Source organism: Cyphomyrmex costatus, unplaced genomic scaffold, assembly GCF_001594065.2.
Source record: "Cyphomyrmex costatus isolate MS0001 unplaced genomic scaffold, Ccosl1.0 scaffold116, whole genome shotgun sequence".
NCBI lineage: Eukaryota > Metazoa > Arthropoda > Insecta > Hymenoptera > Formicidae > Cyphomyrmex > Cyphomyrmex costatus.
In genome coordinates, this window is record NW_017275130.1 from 650,389 (window position 1) to 669,299 (window position 18,911).

Here is an 18,911-nt window from a genome sequence, read left to right on the forward strand (position 1 = left end):
TTCTTTCATTAAATAATAAATTAAGAATAAACTACAATGCTCAGCAAATTAAATTATTATATCTTTATTGTATTAAAATGTTTGTAAATACAATTAAAGTGTTAAATATTATTTTACACAAATAAGTATTCTTTATTCGCTTATGTGCTATAAATGAAATTTGTTATACTACGTAACTGGACATAACCGACGAATTAATTCAACAATATTAAGTCTTACTGTGTATATCAGGAGACGCGATAGTGTCTCCGGCCATGTTCAAAAATTGAGAGACATTTTGATTATCACAAACTTTATATTATTTTCCATGCGTTACAAAACTTATATAACTGAAAATAATATTGTGTAAATTTTTCATTTCTTCTTCTTATAATATTTTGAACTATGTATATATACTTGTACAACAGAACGTTGCACAATTGTCATCACGTAAAGCCCGACCTACAATTGTATAAACATAGTTGTAGTTGTAAGAATTGACCAATTACAGTTGAATACAAGGAAAATATCCAACTATGATTGGAGGATTCTTACAATTACGATCACTTACAACTACGTTTACGCAATTGTAGATCAGGCTTAACATCAATTAATGTGTGAACGTTACCCACAACCCTGCATTGAATATTTAATCGCGACACAAATGTGTACTGTTCATTCGATATCGTATCAAGCACGTGTTAAGCGTCTAATGAAATTTTAAGATGTAAAATTTAAACTTTAAGCACTAAGAAATTAACCAATCACAATTGAATGTGAAAAGAACAATCGACTATAATTACGACTTAATTCGAGGGCGTAACCATTATCTGAAATATTGTCCCACAGATTACATGATTTCATTTAATTTTATATAATTTTATTTGATGACAAATAATTTTCCTCACTATATATGCGGTTATTTGGTAAAATAGACGATTTAATTTAAATATGAATAGAAATGAGCATGAAAAAAGATGTTCTAATTAACGCATCTTTTTGAAATTTTAAACATTCTTTTTTCCTCAATAATTCTTTTTCATGTAATTTGTAAATTTTAATGTTCTTTTTCTAATTCTTAATACGACCTCGTAAAAAAATATGGAATTTGGTAACTCCATATTTAATAAATAATTTAATAAAATAATAGTGATATTACTACGGTAGTTGTTTAGAGTTGCGTTTGTAAAAAGTCTGAAAATATTTCGGAGCGCGATTAAAGGAAGCTACACACGTGGTAAATAAAATTCACACATTACTGTAGCAACCTAAATTTTGTTTGACCGTCATTAGGCCTTTATTTAATCATTGTTTGAATACTAACGGTCCTACAAATATTGTAATTTAATAAATAAGATTTTCTAAAAATCGAATTAACACAATTATACACCAATATAACACAAATACATTGAATCACACATACTTCACATATAAAAAATTTTAATTTCTATAACATCATATTCATATACATGCGAACTCAAAAGTAAATTACAAAAATTTTGATTTTTGTATTTAACTTCGATTGTAAGATCATACATTGTCAACTTTTCGTATATTATCATTACATCTAACAATTCTTTTATATGTGGTATGCTATTAATTTTTATGAACTAATGATGGTCATAACTTAACCGAAACGTTTGTTTTTGTCTTCTTCTTTTTAAATATATAATATGACGCGTATGACATCTTGCGTTGTGGCTGTATATGCATTTCTATTTATGTTTATTTATCATTGAGCCAATTTCTCACATTGCTTAAGATTTTATCTAATATTACACAATTATTTTTTGTACTTGCGTATGTAATTATCGGATTATATATCGGAATTTCATATAATTGTTATAGTGATTTCAAGGACTCCATCCCACGATTACATTAAGTGATTACTCCCTCGACTTAATTACTTATAGTTAGAGGCTTCAAACTTAAATTTTATGCCTTAAAATCTCATTGTAGATGCCTTTTTTCGTGGTATTGCACTCGTGATACAATAGTACTACGCAACGTTACAGTTGTAAAATTCTATTGCTTGTGTGTACGTAGCTTTAGAATTAAAGACAACTACTAAATTAATTTTTTATTATATTTATATTTTGAAATATTTTTTAATATATCAAACAAAAGAGATTTTTTAATTCTTTAATTTATCATTATTGGAAATTAGATAAGGAATTTTTATTTATTTTGTAGATATTATTTTTATATTGAGAAACAATTTAAAGAAACTTATTTTTTTCTAAAATACCTATGTATATTAATAATAAATATATAAATTTCCATTTGCACAAATAATGTTGCTGCATTCAAATAAATTTTGATCACGATCATATCAAATAATAATAATATGAAATGTAAAATTCATAATTTATTCAATAGGTGTATATAAAATTCGTGTAATCGCTTATCTTCAAAAAGATTTTTCTTCAAAAATATTCTCGTAAAATTCACGTATTCATTATACTTTAACAAAATATTAAAATTTTCATAAAATTGAAAACATAGTAAATTTTTTAAATGTAAAAATAGATAATTTTATAATTCTTTAACGTAAACTTTGTTTTTGAACAATTATTTGAACAATTAAGCAAAATAAATAAATAAATGATTTGATGTATTAATCTAACAATTATATATAAAATATAAAATTATTTTTACTATATATTAGAGTTTTTATTCCTACATCATACCTAAAACACACGAATAATCAACATCCTATTTCTAAATCACACTTAAGAAAAAAAAGAAAAAAAATATTTGAAGAATGTTATCTTTATTTGTCTTTACCTCTTATAAATAATCATATTATTCCTGTTTACATGCATTATATGCATAGATATATGCTACTGATTTCACTATTATAGATTAAGTTATAGATTAAAATAGAGATTCTTTAAGAATATATGAAGTAGTAAAGAACTAGATATAGTACTATTCATACTATACTTAATAACAGATATCTCATTATAATCGCTTTTTCATTTTATTAATATTCTTCTATGCTTATTTTTTCATATAAAATCATCAAAAGTTAGTATTTATATAGCTATTATTACCTATAATTACTTATATTGTCTTTTCTTAAAGCTGCGTCCAGACTATCGAGCCGAAATGCGAGCCGAATCTCAAGCTGAGCCGAGCCGAGCCGAGCCTCGAGCTGATGAGCTTCGAACTGAAATTATCGAGCTGAACTTTGAGTTGAAATCAAATCGAGCTTTAACCAAATTTCACGAGCGTCATAAGCTATTCATATTGTACGTGATTTTAATTACCTGTTTTTTTATATAATTAAGTATACTCGCATATACAATGGACAATAATACAAAAATAGCTGCTGTTCTCGTTTGTTCTGTTCGGCTTGAGGCTCGCGGCTCGCGGCTCGGCTCGGCTCGAGGTTCGCGTTTCAGCTCGATAGTCTGGACGTATAGCTTTACATTATTTTACTTTTTTTAAAATACATTCTTGTTATTAAATTTTATTTTCGAATGATTTTATTATCTGAATTTATTATAGTTTAATAGTATAATATAATATGTAGTATAATAGATTATTATCATCAAAATTTGTAACCAAATACTTACACCTTTGACAGCATCTGTTTTCCGAACTGTGAACGCAATTTAAAATTTCGGAGGCTTTTACACTTGCTTTAACATTTTTATTCGCAAGAATTAACACAATTCTAGTCAACGTATAAACAATGCATTGTACAACGATATTGTTTATTTAGAGATGGTAATAACAATTATAGCAGCAACTGCTTCTTTCCTGTTACTCATAATCAGAGGAAGTACATCTACCAAAGTTGATTGGTATTTTTCACACAAAAAATCTTATTTATATTTGAAGTATTGATCTATGTACATTTTTAAAAAATTAAAAAAACAAAATTTTTTAAATAATATAATTTCATCTTCACACTTTATCTCTCATAAATCATTAATGATAAAAATTACTACACGTGGAATAAAAATGTAATTAATGATCACGCGCACACATTCTTTTTTATATATACTTCTTATATGCATGTACGTAACAGATAACAATGTTTTTCTACTACTCAAGAGTTAAGTTCAAAATTATATAATAGTATTCAAATAATTATTTGTATAATATTGTAATAAAAAATTAATATATATAATTTATCTTTAATAAAATTATGTTTATTATTAGAAATTAAAGAAGATATTATAATCTGATAAATATAATTATTTATTATAATTTTAATAGACAAATTTAACGATTTTACATGTATAGAAATGTATATTTATATTGCATACATAAATTTTTGATATTAAAATAATAAAATTATTGTTCTATTTTCATTAATTTTTAAAAATTATTGTTCTGTACACAAATATGGAGAACTCCCGTTTGGCCATAAAACGATTGCCTCGTTTGCACAAAGGATTATTGCACACAGCGTAGTACGTCGTGTGCAATATTGTCATATGTGCAATATGCTGTATACAATAATGCCGTATGTGCAATGTGCTGTGTGCAATAATGTCGTGCAATACGCTGAGTGCAATATTGCTGTGTGCAAACGAAGTTGTAAGCAATCGTTTTGTAGGCAATCGGGATCCTCCCTAAATTATACTTTAGTAGCAGTAATTTTTTTTTATTATTTCTCTATAAAGTCTATATATAAATAAAAATTGATTCACTATAAATAAAAATAGATTCCAGTGATTTAACACTATAGATCACAGATTTTTCGGATGTATGTAGATCTTTGGAATAGCAATAGGCTAAATCGAAGAATACATTTGTCATTTACACACTCATTGCTTTATTTGTATACTTGTTTTGTTACAAACCGCCATTATGATTCAGCAAATCGGCGCGATGCGCAACGCGACACGCAACATAAGCTGCTTTTTCTGCTGAACGCAGCCAATATCTAAGTAGATTCGAAAGATCATGCAGTAGCTCTGATTTATCAGTCTGCCTGATTTATTCTCAAGATAGATAAATTCGATAATGATGAATTATAGTTCACGCACATTTTAGAAAATCACATTTAAACTTAGTAAATACAATTTTATTTTTGTATTTCTCCTCAATTGTTGAAATGTACGATTTTTCTTCATAAAATAATAATTTGTACATATTTTCATTAAAAAATACATACATATAATTTTTCTAGAGAATTATGTAAAAAATTATATAAACCTACCTTCTATTAATATTTACAATAATTTGTACCATTATTACATTACAGAATACGTATCTTATGAAACAATGCAAGTTTGTTATTGAAAATTTATTATACACATAAAAATACGCACTCAAATATTCTAATGACATATAAATAAATAGAAACGTTTGCATAAAAAAGATTAAAATTAAATCTCAGAAATTAATATTTCTAATATAAAAAAAAACATGTCTTCAAAGCTATAGGAGTCCACCTCTGGTTGTTAGGTTGCGCAATAAATTATAAATCTTGTAATATCAAATCTCGTACGTTTCGACTTTATTTTTAAGTCATCCTCAGCACAATAATCGTTTCGACTTAAAAATAAAGTCGAAACGTACGAGATTTGATATTACAAGATTTATAATTTATTGCGCAACCTAACAACCAGCGGTGGACTCCTATAGCCTTGAAGATATGTTTTTTTTGATAGATGAAATTTAAGGAGTTATTTACATATGTTCAACGTAACATTAATTTAAGAATAATTTGATTGTTAATATTTCTAGTTTTTACATGTCTACATAAATCATTGTCATTCATTCTCAGTATAATGTTTCTGTAGAGTTAAAGTGGAAAATTCTGTTTTCAGAATCAATCGTATTATTCATTGGTGCGTTAAACAGAGAACATGTTGCTCTACGTGCTCTGTATATTCAGTGTAATATTTTCATTGTGCTTAACTAAAAAATCTGAACTTCGTAAGTGTTTTTTAATAATTTTTTAATATATTCTTCTATTATTATACGGTTTTTTAATCTAAATATATACAACAATTACTTTATTTAAACGCATCGTTCATATACAAAATCAATTGCATAAAAGTAGTATCAAATTATTGAGAAATTTTTAACGTATACAATAAACAAAAAAATTATTTTTGCTAAATCATGTGAAAAATTGTATAGCTTTTGTATTTATTAATCGTTCTGTTACAAATAAATAATTCTTCCTTATTAAATGTTATTTTATATTGTTTTAAGCAAGTAATAATATACATTTACATTTTTTTCTACATTTCTTAAGTATCGCAAATTGTAAATATGCACATTATTTATTGTAATAAAAATAAATAAATAAGGAGCTTTTTCTTTTCATATTCTTAACATAAATATTTGAATAACATATACAGGGTCTTTCATTAAGAAGTTTCATTTTTAAATAATAAAAAAGTTTGAAAACGTTGAATTATATTTATTCTAAAGTACACATTATGTGATCAAACGTGGAACACAATATTAGCCAAATGTCGTAATATTGGCCATTTTCTTACAAACGCTCATTTTTTAAAGAAAATATTTGGTTTCACATTTTCGCAAAATTGTGGCTCAATTTCGCCCTCAGTTCGAATATTATTTTTGAACACCTGAATCGTTTGCGTATTATTTATGTAAATCTTATCCTTCACATAATCGCAAAGGAACATATCCAGGTGTCAAATCGCATGATCTGAGCGTCCTATTAAAGTCTCCACGTTACGCGAAATGACACGTCCACGGAACTTCTCTGGGAAATTTTCACCGTGTTTGTAGTGAGTTTTGACTATTTCTATGAGTTGCTTAAGTGAATATGGATTAATTATTATTAACGGCATAGTTTCTAATCGACAACTGTAAAATGTGACAACTCCATCTATAACAATTACAAAATGCCGCAAAGTTTTGAAATGTAAACTCTTAATGGATGACCCTGTACACATATATATATATATATATAAAACTTTATTTTATTTCTACTTCTACTTAGCTGTAACCCCATGCAAGCGAGATTCAAATGATTATTCAGCTTGTTTAAGACAATCTGTGGAAGATGCATGGCCACAATTTGTAGCAGGTATATTTTGTAACAATTTAGAAGTTCTATTCTAGCTTATATATTTTATATCAAATAAAAAATATATTGATTTCTACTTATAATTATATTACTACATAAGAAAAGTTTCTGAAATTTATCAACATTAATATAGAGTGTGTGTGTGTGTGTGTGTGTGCGCGCGCGCGTGCGTGCGTGAATCAAATTATGTATAAATCAAATAAATAACAAAGAGAAGCCAATATGATCGATTCTAAATTGGTTATAATACCTATGTATAATATAGACTTCATAATACCAATATATAAACTATAAAACATCTTTTAGTTATTGTCAAACTTGTGTGTGAATTTAATTAAAAGTTGTAATTGAAATAATCAAATTTGATATATAAATTAATCGTCAATAATAATGCTAATAAACATTTTAATCCTCGACTTCAGCAAATATTTTTAAATTCGAAGAATAATTTTAGTCGGTGAACTTTAATTTAGATGTTACGATGTTCTCAATTGTATTATATAAAGAATACTTTTTTCTTTCTAATATAATCTATTTTTGTTTTTCAATTTTTTCGTAAAATTATAATTTTTAGAATAAAATACTCGTTTTAATTCTACTCCGAAAAAACGTTGCTTACATTTTTGGATGTAATTTTTAACATTTTTATCAACAATCCTTTTTAATTGCAGCATTAAATTTTATAGAATATAATTCAGCATTTTAAATAATAATAATAATAATGACAATAATAAAAAGAATAATAATAATAATTCATTGAAATTTATAGAAAGATATACAGCGTTTAATTTATGTTTGCGTTTCAAATTAGACAATAAGCAGTGTGCAACTTATATATCTAAAAAATATAAGTAATTTAGAATTTATAATAAATTAGGCACTGAGAGAGAGAGAGAGAGTAGCTGCAACCGTATTGACTCTTCATTTACACATTTGATTTATCCATATAGCTGTATAAATTAATTAATTATTGTTTGTATTATATTGGTTTTTTATAATATTTCTATTTATAATAATAGTTCTTTTTTTATACAATGTATGTACGTATACAAATTTACATAACTCGATAAAATCTTATATTTAAAAAAGTTAAAAAGAATAAAAATTGTTCTAATCAAGTAACTTAAAAATACGGATATTAATATTAATTTATTTATCTTTTGATAGGACTTCCAGAATTTGACTTCCCTCCTTTAGATCCGTTATTTTACAAATACGGAAAATTTGTAATTAATTCAGGAGACGTACACTACCAAGTAATTTTCTCAAATGTTACTATAATTGGTCTATCAAAAATTCAGTTTTTAAGTATAAGAACGAATTTTCTTGATGACTTTTTCTATTTGGAAGTTAAAGGAAACATACCGAAATTATTTGTAAAAGGTGACATAAGAGCAGATGGTAATTTAAGCGGATTCAGACTCGCTAATGAAGGTATGATAGTAAAAAGTACTAATCTCTATAATATACGATTTAAATAAACAAAGGAACAAAGTTAATACATTTTTAGTATACTATATTTATAAAACTTATATATTGATTTGTTTTTCTTTAAGAAATTAGCAAAATTTTATTATAATATTATAATTAGCTAATTATTACAATTTTAACAGGTTCATAAATTTAACAATATACTTATGTACATAGTACATATATAACTATGTATGTTTATAGTGTGTATAATTTCGTTTTTAACATGAAAATAATAATTATTGTTTTTTATAAATGTAACAATTTAAAAAAATAATCATTATTTTTTAATCATTACTATTTTATTAAAAAGTATTTTGTACTTTGATAACTAAATTAATTTATATAATAGGATATTATAATGTAACCGCGGAAGATATCAGAACAGCTGCAAATTTAACAGGACATGTAGTAAACGATACATGGATTGTAGAATACATCCATCTCGTTATGCCAATTGGAAAATTCAAATTATACTATAATGATGCAGTTAACGACAAGAAAGCATTTGGTAAATATTGAAATAATTCAGAAGCAATTCTATTTATTTATTGTATTGTCTAATGAAGTTAAAATGAGAATTAAATTATTGAAACGGAGGCTCATATCTGATTTCCAATTTAACAATAAGTATAAATTCTTTTATTACATGCAAAATTCTCTTATTATTTGATAGAAGTTTATTTCGAATAATTGAATAAATATTAATAACCCGTAATTTGTAACATCTATATAGTGCCCGTCAACTAATGAAACTGATTTTTTCCTCATATTTATAAGAATCCTGTATCACATTATCATTGATCGTGTTTGACAATAATATTTTCCAACTCCAATTGATATAGCTATACATTGTTCAAATTTTAATAACAAGACAATAATTGATTTAAAAGGAGATAATGATTAGAAGTACATATTTTATAAATTTAAATCATATTTTATAATTTTTTACCACAATATTTTTAGTTACAAATCATAAAATTTTACAATACAAAATTAATTACAATTGCACTTATATGTTGTAATCTTACATTTACCTTTCGAATGATTTTTTTGGAAGATTTATATATTGTCATTTTATATACGATAATTTTTATTTTCAGTTGATATTATTATATCTTTTGTAAATGAATTCTGGCCAATGCTTTATCGAGTATCATTGCCATTTATGATCGATGGATTGCAACCGTTTATGGTTGATATTACAAATAAATTCTTCTCGAAAATTTCCTTCTCAACAGTATTTCCATAAAATTTATATATTTATTACATGTCAGTGAAATGCAAATTTTCCAAAATTTAAAAAAAGATCATAATTTTGAACGCAAACATGTACATGTTATTTCTCTAAGATTTTATATAAATTAAACTTTATTTTTAAAATATTGTTTGTGAGCAAAATAAATATATATTTTAAATGCAATGTTAAATTATTTCTCCTTTTTCTGGTTTTTGCCTTCCTAGATATTATAATTAATCCCCAAAAATAATCAGTATAACGTATTCACAAGAAATGTTTCTTTCTAATTCAAAATATTATAGAAGAAAACGTTTAAAAAATGTTCATTATTATTTGACTTTGACTCTTATAAATTATTATTGATTAAAAAATACTACACGTGTAACGAAAAAACAATGAAGATAATAATCTTTTTTTCTATCAACTTCATATCTTTACATAATATTATAGTTGATTACTACTGTTCTATTACGAAAGAGTTAAACTCATAGCGAAATAATAAATGTATTTCTGTTAGATGAAATTTACCTAAATCTTAACACAAAAATTATAATAATTAAAAACAAATTTTATTTTATTTATATATATTAATAAATTCTCACGTTTAGAAATTTGCTATTTTCCTCTTTACAAAAAAATAATTTATATAGAATTCTATATAAAAAGATATAAATTTACTTTATCTTTAACATTATCAATACAGCACATAAATAAATTATTACAATTAGTTTATAAATAATTTAAATTATAAATAATTAAATTATAAATAATTTTTTTCTTCTTTATATACGTTTACATATGCAGACACACTGATATCAAACAAACAACAAAGAAGTATTTGCATAAAAGAAGATTTTATCATGAATTTTTTATTTTTTATGTCTACACTATTAGATCTTACGATAAATATGATACTTATATCTAGATTTAAAACAGAAGGATCGTAACGCTCGCAACATATTCTCGTAAGATCTATAAAAACTTTTTTAAATGCTTATATTTTTTCCTCACGCGCGTGCACGTAATGCCCTATACCGCAACGCTTTTGCGTGCGGTAAATAGCCAATACCTCAAGCCGTTGAGTTATTTCTCTAACCCCACGCAAAAGCGTTAAGCGGGTTCTACAATGAGTCTTTAGTCGGTAATCGGAAGTCTTTACTTAGTCATAAGACGCTATCGGTGAGTCGGAAGGGCTATCTGTGAGTCGTAATCGGTGAATCCGTAAGGTTGGCCAACAGCCAACATTTAAAATACCAACCACTAATTTTCTTACGACTGACCAATCATGTAGCTTCGGTAGCCATGTTTTTCAGGTTATACTCCCATTGAGAATAAGAATATGTCATTTGCATCAGCATAATGACTATAATTACTTCTTCATCATCCATCACTATCACTATATTACCAGTTTATTATTAAATATACAACACAAATAAATGATTTTCAATTTCAAAACTGATTGTATTCAGTGTCTTTCCAAACGATTCGCTATACAACTATGCGATTCATTGTAGATGCGAAAAATCCTAAAGTCACCGACTTAGATTAAAACTTAAGACTTCCGATTAACGACTATAGATTAAAAACTCATTGTAGAACCCGCTTTACATTATGAAAAATAACGCAACGCAGTGGTCAAGAAGACTATAGGTCTATAGCGCGCTCGCTTCGCTCGTGCGCTCCCGTGCCCGCGTCGCACAATAAACAACGAATACACATTTATTACACAATGTACTATTATACAACATTTTTGCAGACAGCTTCTTACTAGCCATAAGATTCACAAGGAATTGTAGATATTTATTAACAGTCGTACGTATATTTACTAACAATCTTACGACGTAAACGCATAAAATTAGAATACTGATCATAAACTCTTAAAGTTTTACGAGAACAAGTTACGAGTCTTACGATTCTGCTTACATTAGAATTGACCCATAAGATTCTTAAGTAATGTAAGTTGAAATTACATGTACTCTAGAATCTCATAATAGAATACGGACTCTGAACGAAGTTGTGCCTATTCCACTTCTAAATCATGAAATTCGAAACCGTATTGGAGGCCGCGATTCCATTACTACTTCTACTATCATATGTGTGGAAGGGATTTATACTGTACCGAGGTTTACTATTAAGAGATTCCAGTATAACTCAGTTTTCAGAATCAATTATATTATTCGCGGATATATTAAATAAAAAAAAATGTTTTTCAATATTTTTAGTGTATTCAGCATTGCAGTATTTGGATTATCTTTGGCAAGAAAAACTGAACTTCGTGAGTTTTTTTTAGAGAATGTACTTTAGTACGTATGTATCTTTTAAATAGAATATTATGGCTAATCCCCGAATATATCAATTGTTTTATTTACATAAATCTTGTTTATTGTATAAAGTTATTATTGTAGTAGCTCAATAATTTTATAGAATTAGAACGACTTTCATCAAACTCCGGTTAATTGAACCATTCCAGTAACTTTGCAGGATTGACCAATCGTATTTATCATTTAGTTTTAACGACAGACGCGATTGGTCAATTTTCCTATGGATTAATCGGCCGATTAAGTTAATCGGAGTTGGCGAAAGTGGCCCTTAAAGTATATTTTTAACGAATTTATGATAAGCCGAAAAACTTTTTCTCAAATACCTTACAACTTTTATTAGCAGTGATTGCTCGTGAGGAGGAAAAGATAGAAAAAAAATGAAGTGATTCTGTTCAATTTACACACACCTTTGTTCTTGATCTTTGACAAACGTATACTCAAGGACCGAGACCAAAGAAAAACGCTTGACAATAACTCGCAATGTCTTATTCGAATGTGTAATTTCGTATCCGATCGACTCTTGAGTCCGGTCGCTCATGACGTCATGACTATCTCGAATCTTCTTATGCAAAATATTGTTACATCTCATGTTATTATTTGCCGTTGTTATTATTCTCAGGATTTTAAATTATATTGTTTAGCGATCGTTTGAATATTTTTATAAGTTTTATAGCGATTGTCGCTTTTACAGCGATTGTTTACAATGCAGTTTCATATGTCTGATCATAGACGCGTTGTACCATTGTTCTATTTCGCTTTAAATGCGTGAGTGATATGAAAAAATGATAAGAGAAATTGTCAGATTTAAATGCCTTGTCTCGTGACGAGCAAAGCATGCACGTGTGTTCGAAATTCGTGTGTCTCAAGGACTCGTCGCGTATTTAGCTGACAGATTCGTGGCGACACAATCGCTACAAGACTAATAATTATAATCTTCTTAATTGTTTTAATCATTCAATTAAAAAAACATTTCTTTCTTATTAGACGTTTACTTTATATTTTGGTGTAAAGGAGTGAGTGAGAAAGAGATAGATAGATAGATAGATACATAGATAGATAGATAGATAAATAGAGAGAAAGAGAGAGAGAGAGAAAAGATAATATTTACACTCACATTCACGAGTTACAGTTTGAATTTTCATAATTTTTCTCTCTCACACTCTCTGAGTATCATAAATTACGAATCATTTTAGATGGTATATATATTATTTATTATATATAGGTATATATATATATATGTATAAACATAATATGTATAAAAGAAATAAAACAGTGAAATGATTTCTGTTCTCAACATCTGATGACACATATCATACTCGATAAAAAAGTAATTACATCCTATTTTTTTTAATTTAAAAATTATTCTAAATTATGTTTTTGTTAAAACAATCTATGTATTTCTAAATTTTTATTTCTACTTCATTTCGTTTTATTTTTACTCAGCACCAGTTACATGTAAACGAGATTCAAATGATTATTCTGCTTGCTTAAAACAAGCTTTAGAAGAAGGATGGCTATTAATTATTAAAGGTATAATTTTTAAAAATAGATAAATTTGTATTTTTGTAACTTATAAAAGTTGTAAATAATTTGTATGCATATAAATTAACATAAATTTAATTTAAAATGACATAAACTGAAAGATTTTGCTTAAAACAAATAAAAGAGCTTCATTAAAGTCTTTAATCACTTTCAAATTATGGATACTATCTCCCTGTCACTGTTATTAATCGATTTATTTTGATAGGACTTCCAGAATTTGATATTCCACCTTTGGATCCCTTAGTTTACGAAAATGGTAAATTTGAATTAAATTCTAATGAAATACGAGCAGAACTAATTTTTTCGAATCTCATTATCATCGGTTTATCAAAATTGCATTTTCCTGATGTGAGACCACACCGTCTTAATGACGTATTCCGTCTGGAAATTGACGCAATAATACCGAAATTGACTCTAGAAACTGATGTGAAAATAAATGGTACTCTAAATACACTTATGTTGAAAGTTGCTGGTGAAGGTATGATAATAAACTCTATTCATTCACCATAAACAATATATGCCATATATTTTGTTGGTCATATCTCAATTTCGCAATAATGAAATAAGTATATGTTCAGAGTGTACATGTATACTATAATACATTGTATCTTTTCTATAAAATATTAGTAAAACCTATTTTGGTATTATCCTATTAATAAGATAATTATATGATATTTATAAAAAATTCAATTTAAATATTTGCCAAACTATTAAATTAATTAACTTGATTTTCCTAATAATTATTAATTTATAAATGTTTGTGTTGTACACATTTATAAATTTATTTCTTATTATTAACTCTCCATCCGCATTATGGATTTTTCAACGGTTAAAATTTCAAGTAGCTGTTGATTGCAATAGGTTACGGAGGTGATCAAAGATCCTCAAGAAATTGGTGTAGTGAGGATATACAGACGATGATAACTATTTTAGTTTTTATTGCGAATCTTAAAGTAGGTGAAGTCGCGAGCGTTTCATGAAGAATTTACGGTGCAAACCGTGTTAACAAGAAGCACGTGACAAGTCGAGATCCGATAAGGAATTGAACGATTTTTACAATTACGAGAAACTAAAATGTTTTATAGTAAAGCTTTGGATAGTAAGGCAACCTGACAATGAGCGATGTAAATGACGTACAACATGCCGATAAAAATAACAGTTTTTTAAAATCTTTTTCTTCTAAAGAATTTCTTATAATATTACAAAATTTTTTGTACTAATATTATTTCATATTGTTGTAATATAAAATGCAGTATAAAATGAATAATTTTCCACCTACAAATTAAATGTGTTTGTTTCTTTTTAATTGCTTTGTTTTGGTGTGAAAAGGTGATAATTTTTTTAGTTCTCAAATAACTGGGGTCTTTCCAACAAGCTTCTTTAAATTATTATTTTTCGTGTAAAGTCGTTTCTTAAGAGTGCGCGAGTCTAAGCAATTCTTTTTCTTTTGACACTTTAAAAAATTATAATTTTTTAATAACTGAAATATTTCTATTTTCCCTCTGCATTTTGTTAAATAAAAAATGTAATATCTGATTGTGAGTTCAAAGACGTTTAGGATATAAAGTAGAAATATAAAACAGTAAAAATAATTTCTATTTTTTACTGTTCTGTATGAGAAATATGAATATTGCCACGAAGGGCCTACGATCGACATTAATAAACAACAGCAATGCAGATGGAGGATTAATTATTTTACACGTACATACATACATATAATACAATTTTGCAATTTTTGCAGATATATTTACAATTTTTTAAATTGTTTTAAACTATTATAAATATCAATTTTTATAACATTTTATTTAAATTATTCTTCTATTGTAAAAAGTATTCCATGTTATAATATATCATTGTTGTAATTTTTGTATTATATAGATCATTTGAATGCAACAGCACATGATGTTAGAGGAACGTGTGATTTAACAGGACACGTAATAAACGATACATGGATTGTAGAACATTTCCATATCGCTCCGTCAATTGGTACACTTAAAGTGTATTTTGATAATTTGTTTGAAGGCAATAAAGAACTCAGTAAGTATTAAACTAATTTAGATATAGGTAATTCTATTTAGGTAATTCTATTTAGGTCTACAAGTTTGCTCCCGCCGTTTTCATATAGATAGTTTTATACCTGTAAAAACGGCGGGAGCAAACTTGTAGACCTAATACTATTTTATACGTAATATATTTGTAATGTATTTAATTACCTATATAAATATTTCAGTGTTATTTAGATATCCTATTTGCTATTTCTAAATATACTGCTTAATCGTAAATATGTAAATCATGTTATTAAAAGTTTATCAAGAATCATCAGTTATTTAGGTTCTAATTAACGATTTGTATTATACATATAAAAATTGTCTTATAAAATAAGCATAATATTATCGCTTGTGAATAAGTAGAACGGATTAAATTCTTTTACTTTTTTTTTGCGGAAAATTTACTAAGAGACTAATTAATCCAGATCTGTGAATATGTATGGATTTACAATAGTAAATATAAGATTTTACTAGACTGTATTTCAATATTTGCTTCCTCAAATTCTATATAGTGCACGTAAAATAAGCTATAGATTTTTAGTGCTGGTAATAAATTTTAGATCACAGCCCTTCGACGAAAAAGAGACAGTTCAGTATCATGCACAGGTTGAGTTTTAACCACTGAAATATAATATTACTGGAACTCGCGCGGTGCTAATTTCATGATTCGACAAAGAGGGTCTCAAGTGGTATCCTTGTCCTTCTTTTAGTACAACATAGTCATGAGATTTGTTCTTTTTGCCTGCACTGTCTGAACTGGTGCACACAGTGCAATAAGTTGAAATGAAACAAACATATATCCGTTTCGCTTCAATTTATTGCACTGTAAACAGTGCAGAGAAAAAGAACAGGCCTATGAACTGTATGAGCCCCATTACTGTTTACTACACATGCGCAGTATAATTTCGAAAAGGATACCACTTGAAACGCTCTCTTGGATCGCACTGCTAACAAAGGCAAGGGTCCGCGCGCGTTTCAGTAGTATTATATTTCAGTGATTCCAACAACTGCTAATGTGTGTTTAATATTAGTTTGTTTTTTTTGCTGAATCGCACGAATACACACACGTTCATAAATCTTTATTAATTAATTATTCATTAATTATTGCCATCGCAAACTAATAAGAAAGATTTCTATTCAATTTAACAAATTTTATTTACTCACAAGCGATATGTTCGTTATATCTATTACCAAATATCGTATGCAGAATGACAGATAATATTAAAAATTAGTGTACTATCCCGTAAACTAAAAATACCTATATGATTGAAAAAATCGTATGTTAAAATGTTGATTTTCTCCAAAGAATTTATTTTCACAAATCTAAATATAAAAAATATATTTTAAAATATTTCGTGCGGCTTTCTACATATTATATTACAAATCATAATATCAAAAAATAAAATATCTACTAATTTAAATAAAAAGAAAAATTAGAAGAGTGTTTGTTTTCCAATATAGAAATACATTATTTTTTACTAATTAAAATCTTATTTTATTTTCTCTTATTTAAATAACGCGTGATATTCCTTATTTTCGCAAATATACTACAAAACAGAAGTAATTATTATCTATAAACTTATAATTACATGTATATTGTAATTTTACATTATTTGTTGTTTAAAGAGAGTAAATTAAAATACATTGTTAGATATTATTTTATTTTTAGATAATCTTGCCTTAACTTTTTTGAATGAATACTGGCCAGTATTTTATCGATTGATGTTACCATTCATTTCTGATATATTGGATCCATGGTTGGTTGGCTTTGCCAATAAGTTCTTCTCAAATGTTCCGCTCTCAAATATTTTTCCATAAAATTCATATACCTATTATACATGGATTCAAAAGAGAGCCAAATTCGGTATATATCAAATTACAAATACTTGTAAACGTAAAAGATACGTAAGATATTTTTCTGAATATATATGTACATATATGTAGTATTTTATAACTTACAATTTTTTAAATTAAAAATGTAATAAAAAATTATATAAATTATATATAAAATTATATAATTCTATAAAATCTATATTAAGTTAAGATAATGAAAAGGGTAGTAACAGTAGCAGGTATAAAATTATGTAAAGTACTGAATAGATCCTTAGAAGAGGAAATATTCCCAAACGAGTGGAAAGAAGCTATTGGTATAATTTCTATACCAAAAATACAAAAGAACAAAAAAAATAGAAGAATTTCGATCTATAAATAAATTACCGATTTATGGGAAAATACTAGAAATATGATAATAGTTCACAGTCAATTAGTTAATTATTTGGAGGATAATGAATTATTAGAAAAGTGCCAATAATTCATCCTCCAAATAATTAACTAATTGACTGTGAACTATTATCATATTTCTAGTATTTTCCCATAAATCGGTAATTTATTTATAGATCGAAATTCTTCTATTTTTTTTTCACTGTCCTTGAGTCATATCGAGTTGGAAAAAAAGTACAGGTGAAAGGAAGATGATAGGAGTTGTATTTTTAGATTTAAAAAAATAGGGATTTGAATTAGTAGATAGAGATATTTTGTTAAAGAAAATGGAAAGTTATGGGATATATACAACAGGGGTAGTAATTAGTTGCTTTAATAGTTATTTAAAAAACAGAACACAGAGAGTTAAATTTAATGGAATTTTGTCAGTATCTATTGCTGTCAAGCTGGGAGTTTTACAAGGATCAGTATTAGTACCGTTATTATTTTTACTGTATATAAAGAACTTGACGAGAGTTGTTTGTGGCAATTGTGAAATTAGATTATTCGCAGATGTTGCACTAATATATCATATACAATAGGCCATTCAAGCCAAGAAATAAATGATAATCTTAATATACAGATGTAAAAAATTAAGGAATGGTTAAAAAATAATAGACTGAAATTAAATGTAAATAAAGTAATATAAAAGTAAAATTAAAAAATATAGCATTAGAAGTCATGATTAGTGAAATTAAATACTTAGGTATCATTATAGATCAAAATTTAAATTTTACCGCACATGTTAATTATCTAGGGAAAAAGATAGGATATAAATTGGGAGCATTTCGTCGAATTGGTATGAATTTGACACCATACATGAGGTGTGTTTTATACAAAGCGATTTCTCCGTTTGAATATTGTTCGTCTATATTACTGAGTTTAAACGATTATAATGTGTATGTGCAGTATTTACAGAAATTACAAAATAAGGGAATGAGAATTATATTATCACGGTGCAATTACACAACAAGAATTGAAGACATGCTTGAGGCATTGCAATTTATGCCAATTAAGGA

The 18,911-nt window shown here is 26.6% G+C and overlaps 1 protein-coding gene across 1 annotated transcript; it reads left to right on the forward strand.

The window, feature by feature from the left end:
* The first annotated feature begins 5,802 nt into the window (after positions 1–5,802).
* Positions 5,803–17,451, forward strand: LOC108777730 (uncharacterized). The gene is made up of 10 exons (XM_018544689.1): positions 5,803–5,880; positions 6,926–7,012; positions 8,180–8,446; positions 8,835–8,993; positions 9,586–9,670; positions 11,945–11,997; positions 13,487–13,573; positions 13,791–14,063; positions 15,464–15,622; positions 17,303–17,451. Exons 1-10 carry the CDS (start codon positions 5,811–5,813, stop codon positions 17,449–17,451), a joined length of 1,389 nt encoding a protein of 462 aa, XP_018400191.1. The 5' UTR covers positions 5,803–5,810.
* The last annotated feature ends 1,460 nt before the right edge of the window (positions 17,452–18,911 follow it).